General features: G+C 33.6%; 1 protein-coding gene across 3 annotated transcripts in view; it reads right to left on the bottom strand.

Annotated features, from left to right (window-relative positions):
* The window catches only part of GRID2 (glutamate ionotropic receptor delta type subunit 2), a gene marked incomplete at both ends in the record, with an annotated part of 1377541 nt that overhangs the window by 295577 nt on the left and 1059382 nt on the right, over positions 1 to 22582 (bottom strand). For all 3 annotated transcript variants that reach the window (XM_082652914.1, XM_082652913.1, XM_082652915.1), the window contains one exon: positions 15641 to 15953. In XM_082652914.1, coding sequence (XP_082509040.1) covers positions 15641 to 15953 — 313 coding nt within the window. The remainder of the gene's footprint in view (positions 1 to 15640; positions 15954 to 22582) is intronic.

Here is a 22582-nt window from a genome sequence, read left to right as displayed (position 1 = left end):
TGTTCCATACTTTTATATTTATAAGCATAAATTCTAATCTAACATAACACTTTCATTGTGATTAACACTTACATTCTGCCAGATCATTTGCTGATAAAACTCTAACTTTCATCAGCATGAATAAAGTATTTAATTTAGGAGAAGAAATGAACAATGCTTAAATTGATGAATAAGAAGTACTTCTTAAACTTGAAAAAAAAAATAAACCTAAAAATTGTTCTAAGCTTAAACTTCCACATTTTCTGTGTTAAAGGGAGGTTTTCCAGCGAAGGCATTTTGATAAGAAATAACATGTCAAACTGAAGATCGAAAGTACTAGATCAAAGCACTTAAAGATCAGCCTGGGAGGATCCCTGTAAGCTTCATCTGAGTCTTCAAACCTCTCAGATTTGCTGTAGGATTCCTACCAGCACTTTAGCTTTTTTGTAACTTAATCAACAGTGAATTAAAAATGGGAAACACAAACTAGAGAATTATAGAATATAACACTTTGGAAATGCTTAACGTATGAAGAGACAGTTTAAAAATTGGAGCTAGTGGCATTTTTTTTTTCTCATAACCTATCTGTAAGAAGCAGCACAGCCTCTGTGCCCTTCAGAGAAATTATCAAAAAATCATCTGCACAGAAGCAAAAGAAAGAGGGAAAAGAGTTTTAATAATATTCAAAGTTTTTTTCCTGTAAAGTTTGTTTCATTTTATTTCAATGACAGATGTTGCAATTCAAAAATTAAATCTATATTTTAAAAAAGGCGTATAATATCTTTATTCTACTTCGCTTTTCTCATTCTTTACTTCCTTTGGGTTCTCTGATTTCAAATATTTTTAATTATAGCATTGCTAAAAGCCTTGTAAAATAGATTAGACACAGAAAATGCACATCTAATAATCATTGTGTTTGCTGGCTTGTTTTTATATCATTTAAAAATTGAGCTGCATTTTATAATGTCATAAGGGAAACAAAAATATAAAAATCTGCAATTTAAAATTAAAATGTCTCATATTTTGTAGGAGTATTCAGCCACTACTTAAAAGCAAAGAAAAAAATAATTAAACAGTAAAACTTGTAGATTATTGCTTTGGAAAATCATATACTTTTGGTTATTTTCTGCCACCTGTGTATTATATACTATTTGTTTTCAACTTTATCCATTATTGCTATGAAGTTTATTAAACTATAATGACATACCAGGAGGAGGTATTCTCCTAAAGGAGAATATGTATGTACTTAACATGTATGTAATATGTTAGTTTATAAACTTATAATACTTCATGGTGTTATTTGTTTGATATATGAAATTATTTACACCTTGGATATGTGCTTATGTCATTACACTTTTCTCAGTTGATAAGCTACCTAAATTCAATGACAGTCTCAGTCACAGATTTGAGGTTTAAACTGCATTGCAGTCAAGTCTTGGAGTGAAACAAGTATAGCCAGCTTATAAGTTTGACGTCTGCAATTACTGTTCATTTTCTAAGCTTTCCTGGGGATAAAGGCATGTTAAATTGTCTTTTAGTGACAGGAATGACTTTTTCTCGGCCAGATTACTCTCTTTTGGTTCATCAGTTAGATATGTATTCTATTTAATTTAGTAGCACAAAAGTTACTCATTCCAACTTGAAAGTGTCCATCCTGGACATTGTATGTGGTCAGCTTCATTATCTGACATTATTATTAAAAATGTTTGTGCTACTAAAGCAAGCTTTAATACTTATCTTTTTTAATGAATTATTCAGGTCATCAAATATAATTTCTAACTTGCTTAACCTAATTCAAGTCAGCATTTGTAGAATGTCAATTGGGTCAATATTAGCTCAGAAGAAAAAATTAAAAATCAATGAATATCAGGGTGAACATTTTAATTTTTACTCTTTAACCTAAACCATTTCCTATATTTTGAGGATTTAATATTAAAGACTCACTTTAAAATATTTAGTTTTTCAGAATTGTCCCTAATCTATACAACTATGTACAACAAAAATAAAAGGACCAGCTGCACTATTTCAACAGAAGATTTGACCTTGTTTTTCCTATAGCTTAAGGATTAAGTATAGCCCCAATGGATGAACTGTACATCATTTTCAAAAGAAGGTTTTCTGGAGGATAATGCTGAGTGTACAGATTCCTACTGTGACTGAAACTAGTGTCTATTTAATCTTATGCTCAAGATGGCCTTTTGTGACCAAATCGCTGTGGATTTTAAAATCAAGAAATTTTTAAATCAAGAACTGGCCTTGACAAGGAAAACTAGGAGTAGAATGTTACTGATTTTTTTTTTTTTCTGTGAGAGAAGTCAAAGAATCTGGTGCTATTATGAATGTTAGTAGATTTCAACATCGTTTTGGACAAAGGGAAGTATATATATAAATTGCAAATGAAGAAAAGTAATAAGAAAGATCTTCAATTCCTTTACACGAAGCATATTCTATAGAGAACCTTATTTCTGGTGATTTAGGAACAGGGGATTATTTAATCCTACTCTGAAAGAAAGACATTATATTATTAGTAGTTTGGTTTGTTATAGGAAAGAATTGCACTGGGGAAGATTACTTAGAAGAACCGTCTTCTTCAGGAGCTATCACCACAAATAAAGCTGGAAATGTACCTCTTGTACTTTTTGATTAACTGTTAATATGTTGTCTGTAATGAATAACCATACTTGCTTGATTTGCAGAGTGGAAAACAGTGTGTCTAGGTCTTGGAGTTAATGCTTCTTAAAGGTACAATGGATTGGATATATTTTGTAACCAACATATATTTACCTAAATAGATATACATCTTACACCTACAAAATATAATCATGAGCTGATTTAGGTACAAATCTACAATTTTTTTTTGAAACAATCACTACATCCCCAAATATGGATTTGAACATAGAACAGATACAGAATAGTTTTCCAATTAACACCCTCTAAGACAACCACTCCCGTGCTCCAGTGACTCTCCAATACTCTCAAAGTAGAAGCCCAAGTACACAAAGCCTGATGTCATCTGAATCAATGGCCCTCTCTGACCTCACCTCCTTCTAAGCTATTCTTCTGGCCCCTTGGAGCAGGCCCTTTGCATCTGTGGTTCCCTATACCTGACCACCCTTCCCCCAGATACTGATGTAGCATAATCCTTCTTATCCTCCTGTCATCCTCTTTGCTTCAATATCAAATTCTCAGAGGCTTACTTCAACAAGCCCATTGAAAACTGCAGCCCTTCCACATATACTTCAATTTCCTCTCACTGTAAGTTACTTTTCCTATAGTATTTGAGTTCTGATATACTATGTAATTTATTTATTTATTTATCATACCTATTGTTTGTTACCTGGCTCCCTTCACTAGAATATAAGTTCCATGAAGGCTTGAATCTTTTTATCAGAAGGTAGTCCCAGGAGTTTGAACGGTGCCTGTCACATTGTAGACATTCAATAAATGTTGAATGAACGAATGATCTCAAATTTGGATCATAAATACTTAGTTTTAGGGTACATAAAACATGTTTAGTCTGAAAGGTAATGTTTTTCTCAATTTATAAAAGTGTTTGTAAAAGTTACTCGGTTGACTGAACGGGTATATATCACAGAGGAATTCAGACATATGTAATCTGGCTCTCATATATTTAATGATGTCTAATGAAAAAATGCATTTTCTAATAAAAATGATGTAATATGATTCTAAATAAAACTTCTGTTTGTTTTCTCAGCAGAATAAACTGGTCTTCTGGAAAAGTAACAAAGATGTTTCACTTATTGCAATACTTTTTATGACAATGAATGCACGACAAACTTAACACTGCCTTTGTTCAAGACAGCATTGAATAAAGGAAGTTTATTCCCAATGTAAAAGTTGTAGCCAGTAGTGCAGTTAATTAAGAGAAAATGTCAGTAGAACTTAACATTGTCACAGGATAATGGTTCCTGCTGCTAGATATATGTCAAGAGACAGATAAATAAGATGGAGTGATTTATTAAGCAGTGCCACACTCCAGGCAATGCATTTCTAGAAGATTACAGCACTCCTTGGGTGGTGATGTAAGGCAGAGGACTGAAAACTAAGTGTCTTTAACTCTTTGGATAGTATAACAACAGTACAGAAATGTGGTGATTACGGACAGTCCCTGCTGATACAGCAAAATTATTTTTATATTTAGAAAAAAAGAAGAGATTATCATGATATCATAGAGGCTCTAAGTTAAAACAGAATCCCATCAACAATCTTTCATGAATTTGCAGATAACTTAATTATGTGGAAAAGTCATACTATTCCGAAATTTTAAAGGCCGAAAAAATTAAGATCACATCTATTTAAACTACAGACTTCTTAAAAATTCTGTTTCAGGCAATAAATTATTACTGATTTAAGAACTTGGTTATTTTTCTAACCAAAAACTGTATTAAAACAGTTTTTGGAAAAACATCCAAAGGTCTTTTATTCCTTTTCAATAATTTAAATAATATAATCCAATTTATTTTTAGATTGTTAATATTGATTAAATAATATCACAGAAGGTTTTAACTTAGAATCAACCTTTTGAATACTGGTATGGCATATTCTTTGCTTCAAATGTAACTCAGAATACTATCATGTGCTTTGATTTTCTCAAAGTCACAAGTTTCACTGGTTACTGGAAAATTGTTTTCATCTTAAAATTAACCTTATATCTGGTATTATACATTACGACGCTGCAATAATAGAAAATAATAAGAAAATACAGTTAACTATATTATTTATGACTTTCCCATGCATTATATTGCATTTCAAAAGTATTTACAATATAAGTATTACATGTATGTTAACAATAGAAACCATAGTTCAGTGATGTTCTTAAGTTTAAAAGCATTCTATCAGGGAAATAAAAATTTTGGCATAGTATTTAACATAGATTATATCTATATAATAGAAAAGATCGCTTTTAGTTTTATTAATGTATTGAACAGTCAAGTCGTTATTGGCATTTTAAACTCATAAAATATTCTGGTTTCTAATAGTGGCATTGTGAGTATACTAAAATAAAAACTGAAATATAATTCTCATCATCAATCATTTTTATCTGGAAAGGGTCCATATGGTTCTAGACTGCCACCAATGGCAGTTTTTGAAGATTGCTTAGTTTAGGAAAATTAGCTTTCTGTGTGATGTTTATGCTTAATTATGTGCTATTTTAGCCACAGATCTCAATATATATTCCAAAAACAAAATACATATATTCACAGGTTTTATAAATTAGTCCCCAGAAGATTATTTAGTCTTTTCGAGCCCCAAAGAGCTGCATATATAAATTGGAAGCATCCTGAATCAAAACTTGTAATTCCATTCAATTTGGTTCATTACTTTGTTGCATCTTTGGCCATATTATGCTACAGTTTATTACAAGTACATGTGGTAATGATGTGCTTACATAGGGAAAAATGTTCTTGTAGCTTTTCATGTCTAGTTGAATGACATAAAGTTATTATGAATTTGTTAGTGTATGGTTTTTACTGTAAGCATTTTCATTAGCTGGACTGGCTTTCCTAATACACTTCCTTATGCCTAATTACAACATGCTTCTTTGAAATACTGCTTATTTTCTGTGAGGTAATAATGAGTATATAAAGCATTAAACAATGTGGCTGATTTCATCTCTTGCTATGAATGGCAAAAATAGTGAGAAAATAATAATTACAATGTTGAGTGCCTTTTTTATGTCTTGCACACAGTTTTAAGTGTTTTATATCTATGAACTCTTAATTTTTCAAACACCTGATATAGTAGGTAATTATTATTTGGGGAACTAGAGCACCTAGAGGCTAAGAAGCTTGTCCAGCATCACACAGCTAGTAAATGTATAGATAGTTCAGTTTAAAACTGAACTGTCTCTTAATCAAACACAAAGATATGAAAAGAGTTGTTTAATTAGATATTTGTATTATATAATCATACAATCTTATAACTGAAAGAAAAAATTTAAATAATCTGACTCTTTTATAGATCAGGAAACAAAGATCAAGTGAATTAATGGGCCAGTTCATTTTTTCCATTGTCACTAGGCAAAGAAAAATTGGTTCCTAGTCTGTGTCCCTCTCTTTAATAGGTCATGACTCGGTATGAATTTGATCTAATTGTAATGCACCAGATAGTGGCCTATTTGTTAACTCTGCACCCGTTGTGACTTGGGCTTTCCTCAGTGTGATTATTATGATCTTATGATGGAGCTGTGTGTTTACTAGTTTGTTTCCCTCATTACATTGAAAGCTCCATGAAGACAGATACCGCGCTGTCCTATTCACTCTTGTGACTAGATAAATAATTCTTATTTAATATCCAAGGAGATGCTTTCTAGATAATGAATAATTTTAAATGGTAAAGGCAGAGGAAATACTTTTAGGAAATGTTAAAGCAGAGTTTAAACAATGTATATTATTAATGGTTAGAAAACAACTGAAGCAGACAAACTGCACATCTGTCCCAAATGGAATGTTAATTTAGAGTCTGAGAGACAGAGCTGTAAATATAAAGAGACTCTATAAAGTTTGGTCACCCACAAATCAGAGAGCAATTTTACATGCCCACAGTGTGGAAGTATGGATTTGTTACATCTTTTGTTACATCTTGATGCCAAAAAAGAACAACTGTCATCAAGAAAGTAGTTTACAAATAAGAAACACTGATATACATGATGAAATATACGATGCTAATTTTTACTTTATGTTATGCATTGGAATTTCTCTGCCTTACAATTGTGAAAAGTTCAAGTTAAGGCCATGCCACATTTAAGGGTATTTAACAAAAGTATCACAGGACCTTATTGCCCTGTTTTGTAGACGGAAACAGGAATCCTAAATTTAGCATTATGTGTGTTACAGTTAGCTTATAAGTATGCATTTTAGAGACAGGTTAAGTGGTAAAAGTCTTATTTTTCAAAACATAATTTTGTTTTTAAAAGCTTTGGTAAGTTTTCCATATTTTTAGAAATATGACCATCATTATTAAAGTTCTAACTACATATTCTAACTACAGGTGAAGGGGAAAATGGAATGAGGTCAAACAAAAACTGAATTCCCAAATTTACATTCCAAGCTGATTGTCCGTACTATCCTTTGATCCCAATACTTTAACTTTGATCAATCCTAAATCACCTTTAGAATAAATTTATCTTTGGAGATGTCTGGCCCTATTCTTTTGTTTTTCCCTAGCTCACCTGTGTTTGTTTGTATATTTCCTTTTCAGTTTTACTGAGATATAATTGACATTCAGTACTGTGTAAGTTTAAGTTGTAGAGCGTAATGATTCAACTTATATACATCATGACAAGATTGCCACAACAAGTTTAGGGATTATCTATCATTTTGTATAGATAAAAATTTTTAAAAAATTGTCCTTGTGATGAGAACTCTTAGAACTTACTCTCTTAACTTCCACGTACAACATTCAGCAGCATTAATCATATTTATCATGTTGTACATAACAATCCTAGTACTTATTTATACTATAACTAGAAGCTTGTACTTTTTGGCTACTTTCATCCAATTCCTCCTCCCTTCACCCACTGCCCCATCTCTGGTAACCACAGTCTGATCTCTTTTGCTATGAGTTTGCTTGTTTGGTTTTGAACTATAATTGACCTATAACACTATGTTAGTTGCTGGTACACAGTGATTTGATATTTCTATACATTTCAAAATGATCACGATAAGTCTAGTTACCATCTATCACCATACAAAAATATTACATTATTATTGACTACATTCCCCACACTGTACATTTCTGTCCCTAACCTTGTTATTTAAGCTGAGGGGTACTGTAAAAACACCAAGTACTATGAAGATGTCAATGCTATTTTAAAGGATTTATGACACCTGTTTTTTTATCATTTAAACTTAGATTAAAAAAATGTATTTTTTTACATCTTTATTAGAGTATAATTGCTTTACAATGGTGTGTTAGTTTCTGCTTTATAACAAAGTGAATCAGTTATACATATACATATGTTCCCATATCTCCTCCCACTTGCGTCTCCCTCCCACCCTCCCTATCCCACCCCTCTAGGTGGTCACAAAGCACCGAGCTGATCTCCCTGTGCTATGCGGCGGCTTCCCACTACCTATCTATTTTACGTTTGGTAGTGTATATATGTCCATGCCACTCTCTCGCTTTGTCACAGCTTACCCTTCCCCCTCCCCATATCCTCAAGTCCATTCTCTAGTAGGTCTGTCTTTATTCCTGTCTTACCCCTAGGTTCTTCATAACAAAAAAATGTATTTTCTTATAGCATTTTGGGAAAGAAGAGAAACCAACTCAGAAAATCTTAAGACCACCCTTCAAGTTTTTAAAATGTTTCTTGAAAGCAACTCTTCTGTTTTATTAAATACTAAAATAATGCTTTTAATTATGGTATGTACTCATAAGTAGTTCAGAAGAGTCAAGAACATGTTGTTCACACCAGTTCTTGTTCTATAAGCATTTTATGAGCAGAAATCTGATTTGTGCCTCATGTTCCTTAATTACTTTTACCTCTTTGAAAACCTAGTTTAGCATGGAAAGGATTTCCTGGCTCAAACCATAAAGAGTTGGTATTAAAATAAATGAAACCCAGGGGCTATCTCATGTATATAGTTTATGGAATAATTGCTTCGGAGCTCATTACAGTTCACTGCGAAAAACTAGTGGATTCACATCTTAGCGTCATGGCATTGTTTTCTGGTCACACAGATTAGTCACACCCCACACCTATAATGAAGGAGTTTAAACAGTCTTTGAAAGTATGAGAGTTCATCTTTTTCTTTGGTGTTGAAGAATTCTGGTGATAAAAAGAAAGAAAATGAGCAGCTTGTTATGTTTTAAATCAGCATGAGGAAATTCTCAAGTAGATGTGACAGCATTCAGAGTACTTGGCTCTCCCTTCGTTAAGGACTGCCTATAATAATTAGCAACAACAGAGATGTTGTTCTCACCTAAATAAAAATTACAGAGAGCCTTTTTGAGTTAATATCTGTAAGAACAGAATATAGAAAAAAACTTGTCTCTATAGTCCAGTTAACCTGTCACTGGGAATTATTCTCATTTTCTCTGTGTTCATTAGGGTCAGTAAACAGCAGAGCTAGCCAATATAATTTTTGTTATATTCAAATTGAATGTGAAATATCAGATAACATTACAAAGGAATGGCGTTAGCTACTGCATTTCAAGGCTTGAATCCTTTGGGGTTTTGTGACTAGGACATTGGCAAATTTCGTATATTTGATATCTACACTATTAAAATGGATGTCTTTTTGAGTTATTCTCAAAGTTTTAAACAGATGCTTTCTCATCAACAATGTTTTCTGTTGCCTAATTTGATAGAGAAGAATGTCTGACTCTTCTTTTTGTGGAAATGAGAAAGTTGTGATTCTCTGTAACACTGCAATCCTTCTGGCAGCGGGAAGAACTCTTTATTTTCTTCCAAAAATTGTCCTGGGATCTCAAAGCCAGTGGGTTGCCTTTGATGTAAACTCTTGTGCAGCAGCCACCAGGTTATCTTCTACCATTCCTAAAGGTTCTCTTTATTCATCACTAGCAACTGTGGAACTATTTGATCCTTAAGAAAATTACCAAAGGAACTTTCCCTCTTTACTCCTTTCAATAATTCCGTCTGCTCCTCTCATCAGAAGTGGTTTATTTGGTCCCAATTTGGCTATGGCCCACTTACATGATGTTGAACATTCCTGCAAGGACTGTGTCTTTCTTATGATCATATTCAAAATATCTAGGTTGGGTATGGCATATAGTACATCCAAGGAATATTTATTAAGCCAGTTAATACAGTTATTCCTTGTTTTTCTTTTGTTCTTTGTGTTCCTGGCACATAGCTGGTATATAGTAAATGCTTGCTGGTAAACATATGTGATAGCCTGAAACATTTTACATGACTATAAATATTTATACTTCATAGAACCAGACCATCTGAGGTAAACTCTGAAATTTCCCTTTGCAAGTAAACAGTAAACAAATTACATACAACCACATGTGAGAACAAGTCACAGAGGCCCTTCATGGCCCAGATGATATTAAGAGCCACTGACCATAAACTAAATATCAGAGATCTTCAAAAATCAAGCCCCAGTTTTTTTTCTTAAGTATGTTGATTGCAGAGAGATGTACATAGGCATGAAGATAAGGGAGGATATGAAATGGCAACAAAACTTGCATAAAATTGGTGTCTCATTCATGCATTAAACTGCCTAATTCACAAACTGTAATGTTCTAGCCAAACAGATGTACTAAGTTTATCTCTATAATGGACCATACTGATTTTGCACAGTTGGATTCCCTAAGCTGTTTTTCTGGAATGCTCTGAAGTTACAGATTTTTTTTAAAAATCAGGATTAGTAAACAGCTTACGTATATTTAACATTTTTCTGCTTTTAGCTGTCCCTGAACTCTTTTTTCAAACATCTATATGATAATACATGAAATGCCCTTTTATTCCTACTCAATCTAGTCTCTAGTGGCTCATTAAAGACCGTAATTCTGAAATAATTCAGAAATATTACTGTACTTCTCCTTAAAAGACTATATTTTTATTAGAAATTATCACTAATTCCAAACTTCATTGCCTGTGCATGGACACTTCATTGACTGATTTTTTTTTTCATGGGGTTTTTGAAGTCTTTTCTTAATTTATTTTTAATCAAAGTGTAAAGATACTTTCAGTACCTTTTAATGAATTCACCTTTTTCATTGTTAGCAGGTGGAAGAATAGCAACATTTAAGAGATGAAGTAGTTAATCATATGCAATTCAGCATGATGCATCATTATGAATTTGTATAAATGTATAATCAACCCACAGGCTGTACAACTTATTTAAGGGAGCAGTTGAGATAGAAAAGTGCTTAACATATTTATAACTTTTGATATCTGAAGCCTGTTTACAGACTAGAAAAGCATGTAACCATATGGATAATTTTATTTATCTTTTTCTTTTGGGTGTTCTCCAAAACTTGCTGAAACTGGGCCACCTGGAGACAGAATTCAGAAAGCCAGTCCATAAGCTTGTCAACATTCTCAAAAGTAAGGCTTCAACCAATGGGAAACCTTACTTATAAGTTTCTCATCTTAGCTACTTAAGAGAATACACCAGTGGAGACATTCTGGATAACTTCCTATTTGGTTTAAGTGAGTTTAAGTCATTGGGCAATAGACTGTAATCTAATAAACACAATGTTGCAGTTAATTCCATGCTTGATTTAGTTAAGTATTTAGCATTTATTCACTTATTTAGTTGATCAGTATGCATTTATTAAACACCTAATACGTACAAGACACTGAATTAGGCAAAGAGACTATAAAGATAAACAGGACACTATCTTGTGTTCAAGGGACTCAGGTGGAGACAAAAGAAAACGCAAAGACTTCCTGAAGGAAGTGAGATCAGAATAAGAACTAGAGGATGCACAGGAATTTGCCATATGAAAGCAGAGAGTGGGCGTAGAGATTAAGCAATTGGTAATAAAGGCATTTCACGAATTGAAAAGAGTAGAAGCAAAGGCAGAGAGGCAAGACACAGTCTTGTCTTCTGTTCGAGAGACAAAAGCAGTTTGGAATAACTGGAATTACATGTGAGCCATGAGTGGTAGGAGATGAGAATCAAGACTGGTGAAGACCCAAACGATGGAGTATTGTTCATGCTCTAAATAACTTTAAACTGTGGGCATTGGGGAGCCAAGGAAATATTTGAAGAATGGGAATTATGTGGTTAGCTCTCCATGACAGTGATAATTTGAGTATATGTGTAAGTATGTGGAGCATATATTTGCAGGAAACAAAATTGAAAAAGAAAGACCTATTATGAGATTCCTGTAGCTCAGATGAGAAATGAGATAGGCCTAATCTAGGTAAAAATCCAGGTCTTATCTCTCTAGGTGAGAAGAGATTTCCACTCCTAGAAATAAGTATGAAGTAAAATTTGCATGACTTATAGTTGGATATAAGGGATAGAAGGAAGAAAAAATCAAAACTGTTTTCAAAGTTTCTAACCTGTAAGTCTGAGTGGTTGCTAATGCATCAGCTAGAATAGAGAACACAAGAGGCTATAAAGGTTTAAAGTGCAAAAAAATCCAATTATTGGCATGTTGGAATTTGTGGTATCTCTGATATATCCAGAGAGTCTAGTGAGAGTATATAAAACTAAAATTCAAGGATGATATAGATTTGGGAGTCATCTAGATTTTGGTAGTTATTGAAACCATGCACAGAAAAACTAGATGGAATGGGAAGAAGTGAGATAAACAGAGAGGTTAATTACATGTACCTTTACCACCTTCTATTTCTAGTCAGTACTCATATTTATCAACATCCTAGTTATCTATCCTCATTTATTGACAACTTTGGCACACGGCTTATTTTCTTTCTCTCTAATCCAAGCCAACCATCATTACAGATGGCTCATCTAATCCTCTGGATTCTCAGTTGGTCAGCTTTGAAGTTCTTCACCAACTCTTCAGGAATCCACATCTACACACCTGTAACTTGTCCTCTACTGTTTCATCTCAAAAATGTTAGGCTCAGGTGTCCCATTTTGTCAATACAAACTTTGAACTATCTCACACTGGTATTTCTACAGCTGTTCTTTGGCCTCATCAAGAACTCTACTCTCTCCCACTACCACTTTCTTACTTTCCAGTCTTACTCTCTATTACACTGTGATTATTGGTCTTTCTATTTTTTATTGCTCCATATACCCTAGAATCTACTATTTCAACCACCGTCTTGCTAATAATCTAAAATAATCTGCCTTGTTATCCTTTTCTCGTGTGCCTAACTATCCACAGCTGAGACTAATTTGTTTTTATTTACTGGGTAAACACTTACGTGATACTTCTATAAGTTACTGTACCTAAGAACTTCACATTTTAAAACCATTTAAATTCTCATGACAAAGCCATGAGGTGGCACATCCAGAGTGTTTCCTGCAAGAGACGCTCACACCATCATACAAGTTTGTGATCCCCAACCTGGACTAAAAAATTCTTCTGTTTCACTGACTCTTTCCCCTATTTTGGGGACACGCTTTATAGAGAAATCAGTCATCATGGTGTGAGAAAGCCAAACTATCCTATGGAGAAAGGCCGTGGAGGAAAACTGAGGTCACCAGCTCTCTGCCAGCATTAACCACCAGACGTGTGAATGAAATGAACAAGCCTTCAAATGAGTTCAGCCTCCAGACTTTGGGCTGTCTAGCTGAGGCTTCAGACATCATTGAGCAGAGACAAGCCAACCACACCATGTCCTGTCTAAATTTGTGACCCACGAAACTGATAAGTTTTCGAGGAATTTATTATGCAGCTCTAGTCACTGGAATACTACCAATAACAAGGTTATTGCTAAATCCAATGAACACCTTTCAAGTATTAATTTTACTTGATTCTTTGAAATGTTTAACACTGTCAACCAATCTTCCATATTCAAATATTGTCTTTACTTGGTATGTATACCACTAGATGGTACACATGGTACTTGCATCTTTCTTGTCACCACTTATTAGTTATCACTGAAATCTCATCTACCCATTCCTTTCCTTAGGGCTCTGTCCTAGGCCCTCTCTGAGTCAGTCGTCCTCAATCAGGAGTATGCAGTTGAGAACAACTACTCTGTACGATCTTGTTCACTTCCACGGCTTCAATTATCTCCTACATGCCAATATCTCCTCAATCTGTTAGCCCAGATGTCTCTTCTGTGCTTCTGACAAATATATCAAACCATTAACAAGCATTAGAAATATACCCCTGGATATTTCACAGATACCTCAACTCAAATGTACCAAAATGAATGTATCATCTTCCACATCACACCTGCTCTTCTTGATTTTTTTCCCCAGAAAATGACATCGACAACCAATACACGTAATTGCCCAATCCAGAAACCTAGGATAAAATTTCACCTCCTTTTTCTCCTTCAGTACCAATCCCCATAGCACTATATAATTTATCAGGTTCTATAGATTCCAATTCATCAATACCCTTCTCTTGATTCCCAGTGTCATCTTACCTTTGTGCAAGCCACGTTTACTCTTTATTTAGTTATTATAATACTCTGATAATTTGTTTCCCTTTCCACATTGCTCTCTTTCAATTTTATCCATACTATAATCACAATGTTTCTGATTATAGTAAAAATTTAAACATGCAATTTCCCTGTTTAATACCTTTAAATTACTGATAATTTCCCTGAAGATCAAATTCAAACCCCTGATAATAACAAATATATCTTCAGCCTCATCTTTACCAGCTCCATAGTCTATTCTGCATAGTCTATTCTGATTTCTCCCTCACTTCTTGGTCTTAAATTCTATCCTACCATCTATGTATCCTTTCCCCCATCCTCTTCTTCAATAAGCTCTTTGCATAGTTACTTCTGTCTCTGTTTATATAGTACTAATTCAAAAAGCCTTCTTTGCGACATTAAGATATATTCACCCTCTCCACGACTATGATCTCTAACAGTCTCTATCACACGTGGATTTTACATGTTTGCATCCCACAAGACTTGTAGTTCAATGATGGCAACGACTCCCTTGCTCCCAACTGTATACTCAGTGCCTAGCAAAGTTCTACTTAAATAAATAGCATGGATTAAATATCTACTAGATTAGTGATTAATGAATGGACCAAAAATATCTGCGATAAAGATACACAGATACAGAAAGGTAGCGGGAAAAAGCATGCTTACAGAGTTTTGCGGGATAGATTTTATGTGAGAAAGTAGAGACGAAAAGTCTAGACAAACCTTATGATTAGTTAAATGAGAATAGAAAGAATGAAATTTAATGGAAGATCCAATAGCAAGTGTATATAAAAAGTAAGATGTTATTGAGAGTTGTAAATATTAAGGCAAAAGAATCATATGTCTCCATTGTGACACCTATGTCTTCTCTTCAATACATATGACAAGTTTGCAAGAAACTATCAATCCCCTAAGTATTTTATTATTTCATTTTCTATGATGGCAGTAGTCTCAAGTAAGGGGCTCAATAAATATTGTTCTATTCTGAAACAATAAGAGTCAAGTAATTACCTAGATAAGTTTAAAGAGTAGGCAGATTGACTACTGAATAACACAACAAAGACATTGTTTAGAATATAATGAAATTATAAGTTAACTGGTAAAAATTATATATTAAAGTGAAAGATAAAGCATAAATTTCTTATCAGAATCTTAAAGTCTTTTCACTGCCAATGAATATTTTTAATACATGAAACAATGTCTCTCAACAAACAGCAAGTCTTAACATCTCTTATACACATAAATAATTAAGCAATATCTGCTCTGGTAGTAAGTATTTTCATAAATCTCAGTAAGTATTTATCTGAGAAATAGAAAGGCTATTTCTCAGAATCGGAGCTTGGGAAGGAAAATCTCCTCTTGAGTTTCTTGTGAACCTTACCTCTGACATTCATCTTTGGCTTTGTTGATAAAACTGAACTTACATCAAAAGATACTGTACCATTTTTTACTGAAAATCTGCTGTTTGAGATCCACTAGGAAAGAGCAAGAAATGTTCTTTTCTTAGCATTGCTGTAAAGACCTTTAGAACACTTACTGATGTCAAGACACAGAACGTTCTTAACTGAATGCATGGCATATGAAACATCACATTCCTTTTTTGTGCTGAAATATATATATTTTCCTTACCTTGCTGTACAAAGGATCCATACACAAACCACATGGAGTTGTAGAGAGTGGTAGAAGTCATCGACCCCATTTGTAATCTTGGGGGATTAAGCCAATTCAAGAGGTAGACCAGTAGACCGACCAGAAGAACTGTGCCAGCAATGCAAGCCCATAGTGAGAGATCAAATGGTGCAAGACAGGCAAACATATCCACTGTCTTTTCAGCCCTTCGAAGTAGGACTCCCACTGAGTAGTCCATGTAACGTGTTGTAAAGTCCACCACATTCTCACGGTCTGGGGTGATAGTCAAAGCAGAAATCCCTATGTCGGCCCTCTGAGAAATTGAAAGAGACAGGAATACATTAACAGTGTGAAAAACAACTTGATTTGTGGCACTTTAGCTTGCCTTGAGGAAAATAAAATAGATGCCTCAGGCAACATCTTAAGCCTTTTTACATAAACTGAAAAACACTGCAGAGACTTCTTAGAGAAGACCTATATGTGAATTTTTCATTTCCTACTGTAAATCTTGGCCCACCAGAGTTAGACAAATTACCTTGTTCATATTATCAGTGCATGTGAAATCAGTGAAGAATATTTCTGACACAGATAATGCCTGAAGGAAATTGTCTTTTTTCCTTGGGTCATTTTATCAAAGCCATCATTAACACAGTAGCAAAGGTAAAACTTATTCTAAAGAATTCTTCCTGAGAAAATGTTCCCAAGATGTTCAACATGTTCTTAACATCTAAGTTATCAAAAAAAAAAAAAACCTCAATGTGGCATTTCACCCTTGGTTTAGATTTCTCTGGATCAAAATTTATATTATTGGCTTCTAAATATATTAGAGTTTATTAGAGATTTCACAGCATTAAGTTATAACATCATACACCAGGGGTTGCTACCATAATTTTATTTTTAAACCTCGAAATATTTTAATGAACAATTAAAGATTAAGGAAACAGATAATTCTTCTTGGAGCAATAACCATTGTTCTCAGTATGTGTCTCGGATTCTCAGTGTTAGCACTCAGAACCACACAGAGCACATGCTATTTTACTTATATAAGGCACATGGCAGAATTGCAGTGACAGCACATAACAAATGACTTCACATTTAAATTCTATGATATGAAAACATATTTAAATATCTAAAAGATGCATCTTATTTGAAATAATTATCTGTGGCTGTGACTAAAGCTGTGCGAAACTCCTTTCAGACAAACACAAACAATAGTAAATTGAACATTTTCATTATTCTTTTTTTTTTTATAGTTTGATGAAAGAATATAGAAACTGGTTTTAGTGCCTTTGGAGAAAAAAAAAGGACATGAAAATTAACATGCCTAGTGGAATGCTAAACCAATTCCCATACATCTAGTCTCTGAAGTAATAACAGCTGCAAAAACAGTCTAGCTAAAGTTAAGCATTGCGTGTATGTGTGTGTGTGTGTGTATCAGCCCATCTATACAGTGCTAAGTATTTAAATAACTTTTCTCATTTAATCCTTACAATGAGTTATGAATTACATGTTTTCCTCTCCATTTCATAGATGAAGAAACTGAAACTTCAAGAGTTTAAGTAACTCATTCAGTTCTCACAGTTAATAAGTTTAGAAGCCAGATATTAAAGCAATGTTTTTCTTACTGCAAACCCAGGGTTCATAATATAATCACTTTACCATACTGCAAGAAATCATTTGTTTTCCAAATGACTCATATTGTAAGCAATTAGGATAACTGGTTTTAGGAGAGTTTTTACCTTAAAAGAGTCTGAAATTTTGCTTTTCTTAATTGTACTATTTACACTGCAACAAGGCTATATTAACATAAGAATTATGAGTTTCGGATTATTAACTGAGAGGTATTAAAGTTAATAACTCTATATGGAAATGAATTTTCAGAGAAATAGTTATTGCTTTCAAGCTCATATATTTATTTAGCATAGCTTAGTTACTAGGAATTGGGTCTTTTCAGAAGGAAAAGCTAACCTGGATCCTTAGCTCTCTAGTCCTACCTTTTCTGAGCTTCAGTTTATCTATTTGTGAAATGAATATAACTGTCTTTAGTAGGACTATTGTGAGCTGACTCATTTATCTCAATCTTAATGGTGAATAAACAACTCCTCAAGATTCAATTAGGCTCTCAAAAAGTACATTTCTTTTTTCAGGATATTAAAGTACTGTGGATCAGTAATTTACGAATTGATGCACTAAGGACCCAAAGCATTTTATGACTCAACTAAAGTCAGAAAATTCCACCTAAGGAGAGATTTGCTGACATGTTGATTGAATATTTGTAAATGTTCATAAATATTTTGCTAATAAATGTTTTACATTTAATGATTATGAATTAGAATAGTCACTATACTGATTTTAATAATAGATATTTGTATGTATCACAAAGTGAATTTCTATAATGTAATAAAGAAAAATATCTAGGGAAGATGTGCTGTTGTTTGTTATTGTTTTCTTTTGGAAAAGTGAACTGATTATTTTGTATGTGCTAAAATATTTATTAAATATAGTAATTGCTTGTCCTAGTTCTATGGAGAACTTCCTCAATTCTGGTCCACTTTCAACACTTGGCTACTCTATTCTCAAGAAGAAATTGCCAGTCTCCCTGTGGAGAGGATACTAGAATCATATAATGGGCTTTTTCAAACTGCACAAATGCATTTGCATACACACACGACACATCCTTATACGCACACATTTTCCTATCTCTGAGATTTGTATACACCTTCCTAAGGAAGTACCTCAATCCAGCCTTCAGAATCAGTGATATAGCAGACCACCATGCTTGATATGAGTACGTGATAGTCCTTACTTGTAGAGAAGCTGTACTGGAGCAGAAAAAAAAAAAAAGGCGAGAACCACTGATTCAGAAAGATGGTCCTAAAACTTTTTGAATATGTCTAAGTAACCAGAAATGATCAATCACATGTATCTTTCTTCCTCCCTCCCCTCCCTTTCTTTCTTTCTTATCGTTCTTTCTCTTTCTTTCTCTCTCTCTTTCCCTTTCTCTTTCCTTCTATTATTAGTCTATTTATTTCTGTATGTATGCATACAGAAATGCATGTGTGTATTTCCATGCATGTGTGTATGTGTATGTCAACTCACTTGTTCCGTTTCAACAATGACTTTTCAAACCATTAGCCTCATAAAACATTTAATCTTCTCACTTCCCCTAATTCTCAGATGACATTCACTGCTACTTTATAGAGAATCAGAAGATACTAAATTAAAATTCACACTTATTTCTACTTCTCAACCTATATCCCACATCCAGCTTATTCTATTTAACTTTTATTTGTGATAGAGGAGATGTCTTCCTTTCTAATGCCAAACCTCCATCAGTAAACTTATCAACAAATCCCCTCCAGTTCAGATGCTTAAACTCCCATCTCTTGTATTCAACATCATCTACCAATTGTTGATTTCCCATGAAAAGGTTCTTTAACTCTTTCTCATTAAAATAAAAACAAAAAGAGAAAAACCTTTCCTTTTACTCTCTCTGACTTCTGACTCCCACTTGCTACCCTTTCTCTCTCACTTTTTCATAGTCAATTTTCTCGAAAGATTTGTCTGTATTTCCACACCTCACAGTCACTCTGGAAGACTCTTTTGTATTCATAATATCGAGTGTTCGACTACTCAATGGACGCAGCGCTTCTTAATGTTTACACTATTGAATCAAATGGATATAATTTAGTGCTCATCTGTTTAGGCTTCTTGACAATATTTGACAGTGATGATGGCCCCCTCCACCATAAACATTATTTTCCTTGAATTTCATGTCATGATTAAGCCTCTTTCTCAGTTCCTTTTCAAGCCCATGTCGGCAATCCTCTGGACTTGGACCTACACCCTTTTTTCATATGAGATCTTCTGCCTAGGCAATCCCATTCATATCATTACCTCCATTGACTCCCATCTATACACATGATTTACAAAATTTACATTTGTAGATACAGAGATGAGCTCTGGAGTATATACTGATTTATGCAATTACATAATTGATATTTCTATTGGATGTCTCAAAAACATCTCAAATTTAACATGGCCAAGATCATACTAGAGGCATTCAACTCAAACCAGTCCTCTTCCAATATTTTCTGCTTCAGTGAAAATCTTCTTATGTAAATCTTAAATCTCGGTGATCTCATTATTTTTCTCAGTCTTATTTCCCTATCCTGTCTGTCACTTCTGATTCTACCTACTGAGAATCCTAATATTCATTCACTTCTCTACTATTTTCAGCTCTCATCATTGCTTTCCAGGGCTCCTTACGAGTCTACCTGAAATCTACCTTTTCTCATCTCTAACCTCCCTATTGCAGCCAAAGTGTTCTTTCTGTTGAGCACATCTGATCCTGTCCCTGCCACAATGTAAAGGTTTTCAGTGGATTTGCACTGCTTTTAGGAAAAAGATTAAAATCTTTAACAAAGCCTATATATCTTTGGATACATTATCTTCCACCTACCTCGACATATTCCTACTGGACCATTTTTCTTTCCAGCACTTCTTCCCAATGCATGATCTTCATACATGCTGATTGTACTGTCTGAATTGACCCTCCTGAAACTTCTTCAAGTAAACTTTTATTCATATTCATAAATCAGCTCAATTATCACTTCCTCAGGAAAGCTATCCATGGCTCTTTTGACTGGAATAGTAATTCTTTTTGTTTACACCATCAGAAGCCTGTATCCCTCACTTCCCTAACAGTATGAGAGTTGCAATTTTACATTATTTGTATGATTTTTGAACAATGAATTTTTCTACTAGACCACAAGCTCTGTGAAGGCAGGGACTGTCACTTTTTTAAAAAAATGACATGTTCCTGTATCAAGCACATTTGTCTGGCATAGATTCATGATTAATAAATACTTGTTTCATATATGAATGAAAGAAGATAGAACATTCACTAGATATTCATTACCCAATTCTTATAAATTATCTCTCTATTTCTCAGCATACTTGACGGAGAGGGAATTTTACAGAATAAAAATAAAATGGCAACATAAAAATTTGCTAAATTTTGTAGCAGTGACAAAAAATTTATATCTTCATGAATGCTTACTTCAATAATTAAAATCAAGTTCTTGGCTTATCAATTTATTTATGTTTATGTCATTTGCCACTAGCTAAGGTAATTGAGTCTACTATAGTATGTTTAATATATTACAAAATATTATTATATGTCAAATGTTTAATGTAAAAGTGATTATTTGAATTGTGATAAGAAATAGCACTAAACCTGGAATATAGATAATTGTTTTTCAAAACTATTCTAATTACACAGTTGTAACATTTTTCTTGAAAGGAAATATTTACATTCTTTCAAGTCATGAGAAGGAGATGGATGGATAATACAATAGGGCATGACAAATACGCCACATGATCATTGACTCTTAGAAGTTTACACTCAGAGAAGCTGGAACACATTTACTCTAAATTTAATTTGAAATAACTGATCATATCTAACAATTATATAGTTTATGCTTGAACATAATGTTAATGACATTATGTTAATAATACCAATAGTTATACATTTATTTAATGTTTACTATATACCTAGTACCTTGTTACATGCTCCACAAACACTATATTATTTAATAGTATAACAAGCCCAGTTGCTAAGATGAACAATTTATATTTGCAATATTCTAATTAATACAAAGCCTTGGTGTTACTATGATTGATATATGCTTCTCTGTATCCTCTATTAAGTGTGTTAGCTTTGTTATCAATACATCACATTATAAATCTAAATAGATCTGTTCTACGACTATTCTTAAAATACCTGTCGAATGCTATCTTATCTTATTCCTTACTTGGAAATATTATTTTAAAATAAAAAATAATTTGCTTATTCAATCACTCTTCTCAAGATATGATTTCCATATCCCTCAAAATACTGGTCATTTGCCTGTGAACATAGTCCAATTCATAAATGTTTCCTCAGATGATAAGAATAATACAGTTTTTTAAATGACACTGGAGTCTGAATCATTTTTACTAGGTGAATTACAATTGACTTAAACTTAGGATTAAATAAATTTTCAAAATATTTTAAAATAAAATACTATCAATCCAGAAGTCCTCAGAAATCCTATGCAGTTGATTTTGAAGCAAAATGTTGGATCTTGTATTTATCTTTCATCAATTTCATTCTTTGTTTCTTTTGACCTTCACATCTATCTGAAATATTTTGAATCTTTACTATCAACCATTATATCAACGTTTTCTGCTAGCTCTGCATCATTTGGAAGTTTGAGAAGCAGGCCTTTAATTCTTCAATCATATTACTAGTAAAACATTGATGAAGAGTACATGGGAAAGCTCAAAGTATTGAAACTTGCCTCTAAAGTTCTACCCCCTTTGAAAACAGCTAATTAGTTAATACCCGAGATATGTTTTTTAATCACCTATGAGTATTCTTTACTACACTGTCATTTAGCCAAGTAGCTCTATATAGTTTTGTTTTGTTTTTTAATTTTATTTATTTATTTTTTGGCTGTGTTGGGTCTTCGTTGCTGTGCACGGGCTTTCTCTAGTTGTGGCGAGTGGGGGCTACTCTTCGTTGCAGTGCGCAGTCTTCTCATTGCGGTGCCTTCTCTTGTTGCGGAGCACAGTCTCTAGGCATGTGGGCTTCAGTAGTAGTGGCACGTGGGCTCAGTAGTTGTGGCTCGCAGGCTCTAGAGTGCAGGCTCAGTAGTTGTGGCAAACGGGCTTAGTTGCTCCACGGCATGTAGGGTCTTCCCGGAACAGGGCTTGAACCCATGTCCCCTGAATTGGCAGGCGGATTCTTACCCATTGCACCACCAGAGAAGTCCTCTATATAGTTTTTAAGTGTTTTGTAAAAGGCATTATTGAACTCAAAATATATGAATAATCAGATATTCATTTTATGAATAGCTAATGCCATCAAAAAAGAAAATGAACTGCTTACTTTTTTTT

Source organism: Grampus griseus, assembly GCF_964374135.1.
Source record: "Grampus griseus genome assembly, chromosome: 4".
NCBI lineage: Eukaryota > Metazoa > Chordata > Mammalia > Artiodactyla > Delphinidae > Grampus > Grampus griseus.
The sequence above is the reverse complement of the archived record's forward strand: the minus strand, read 5'-3'. Positions and strand labels throughout refer to the sequence as shown.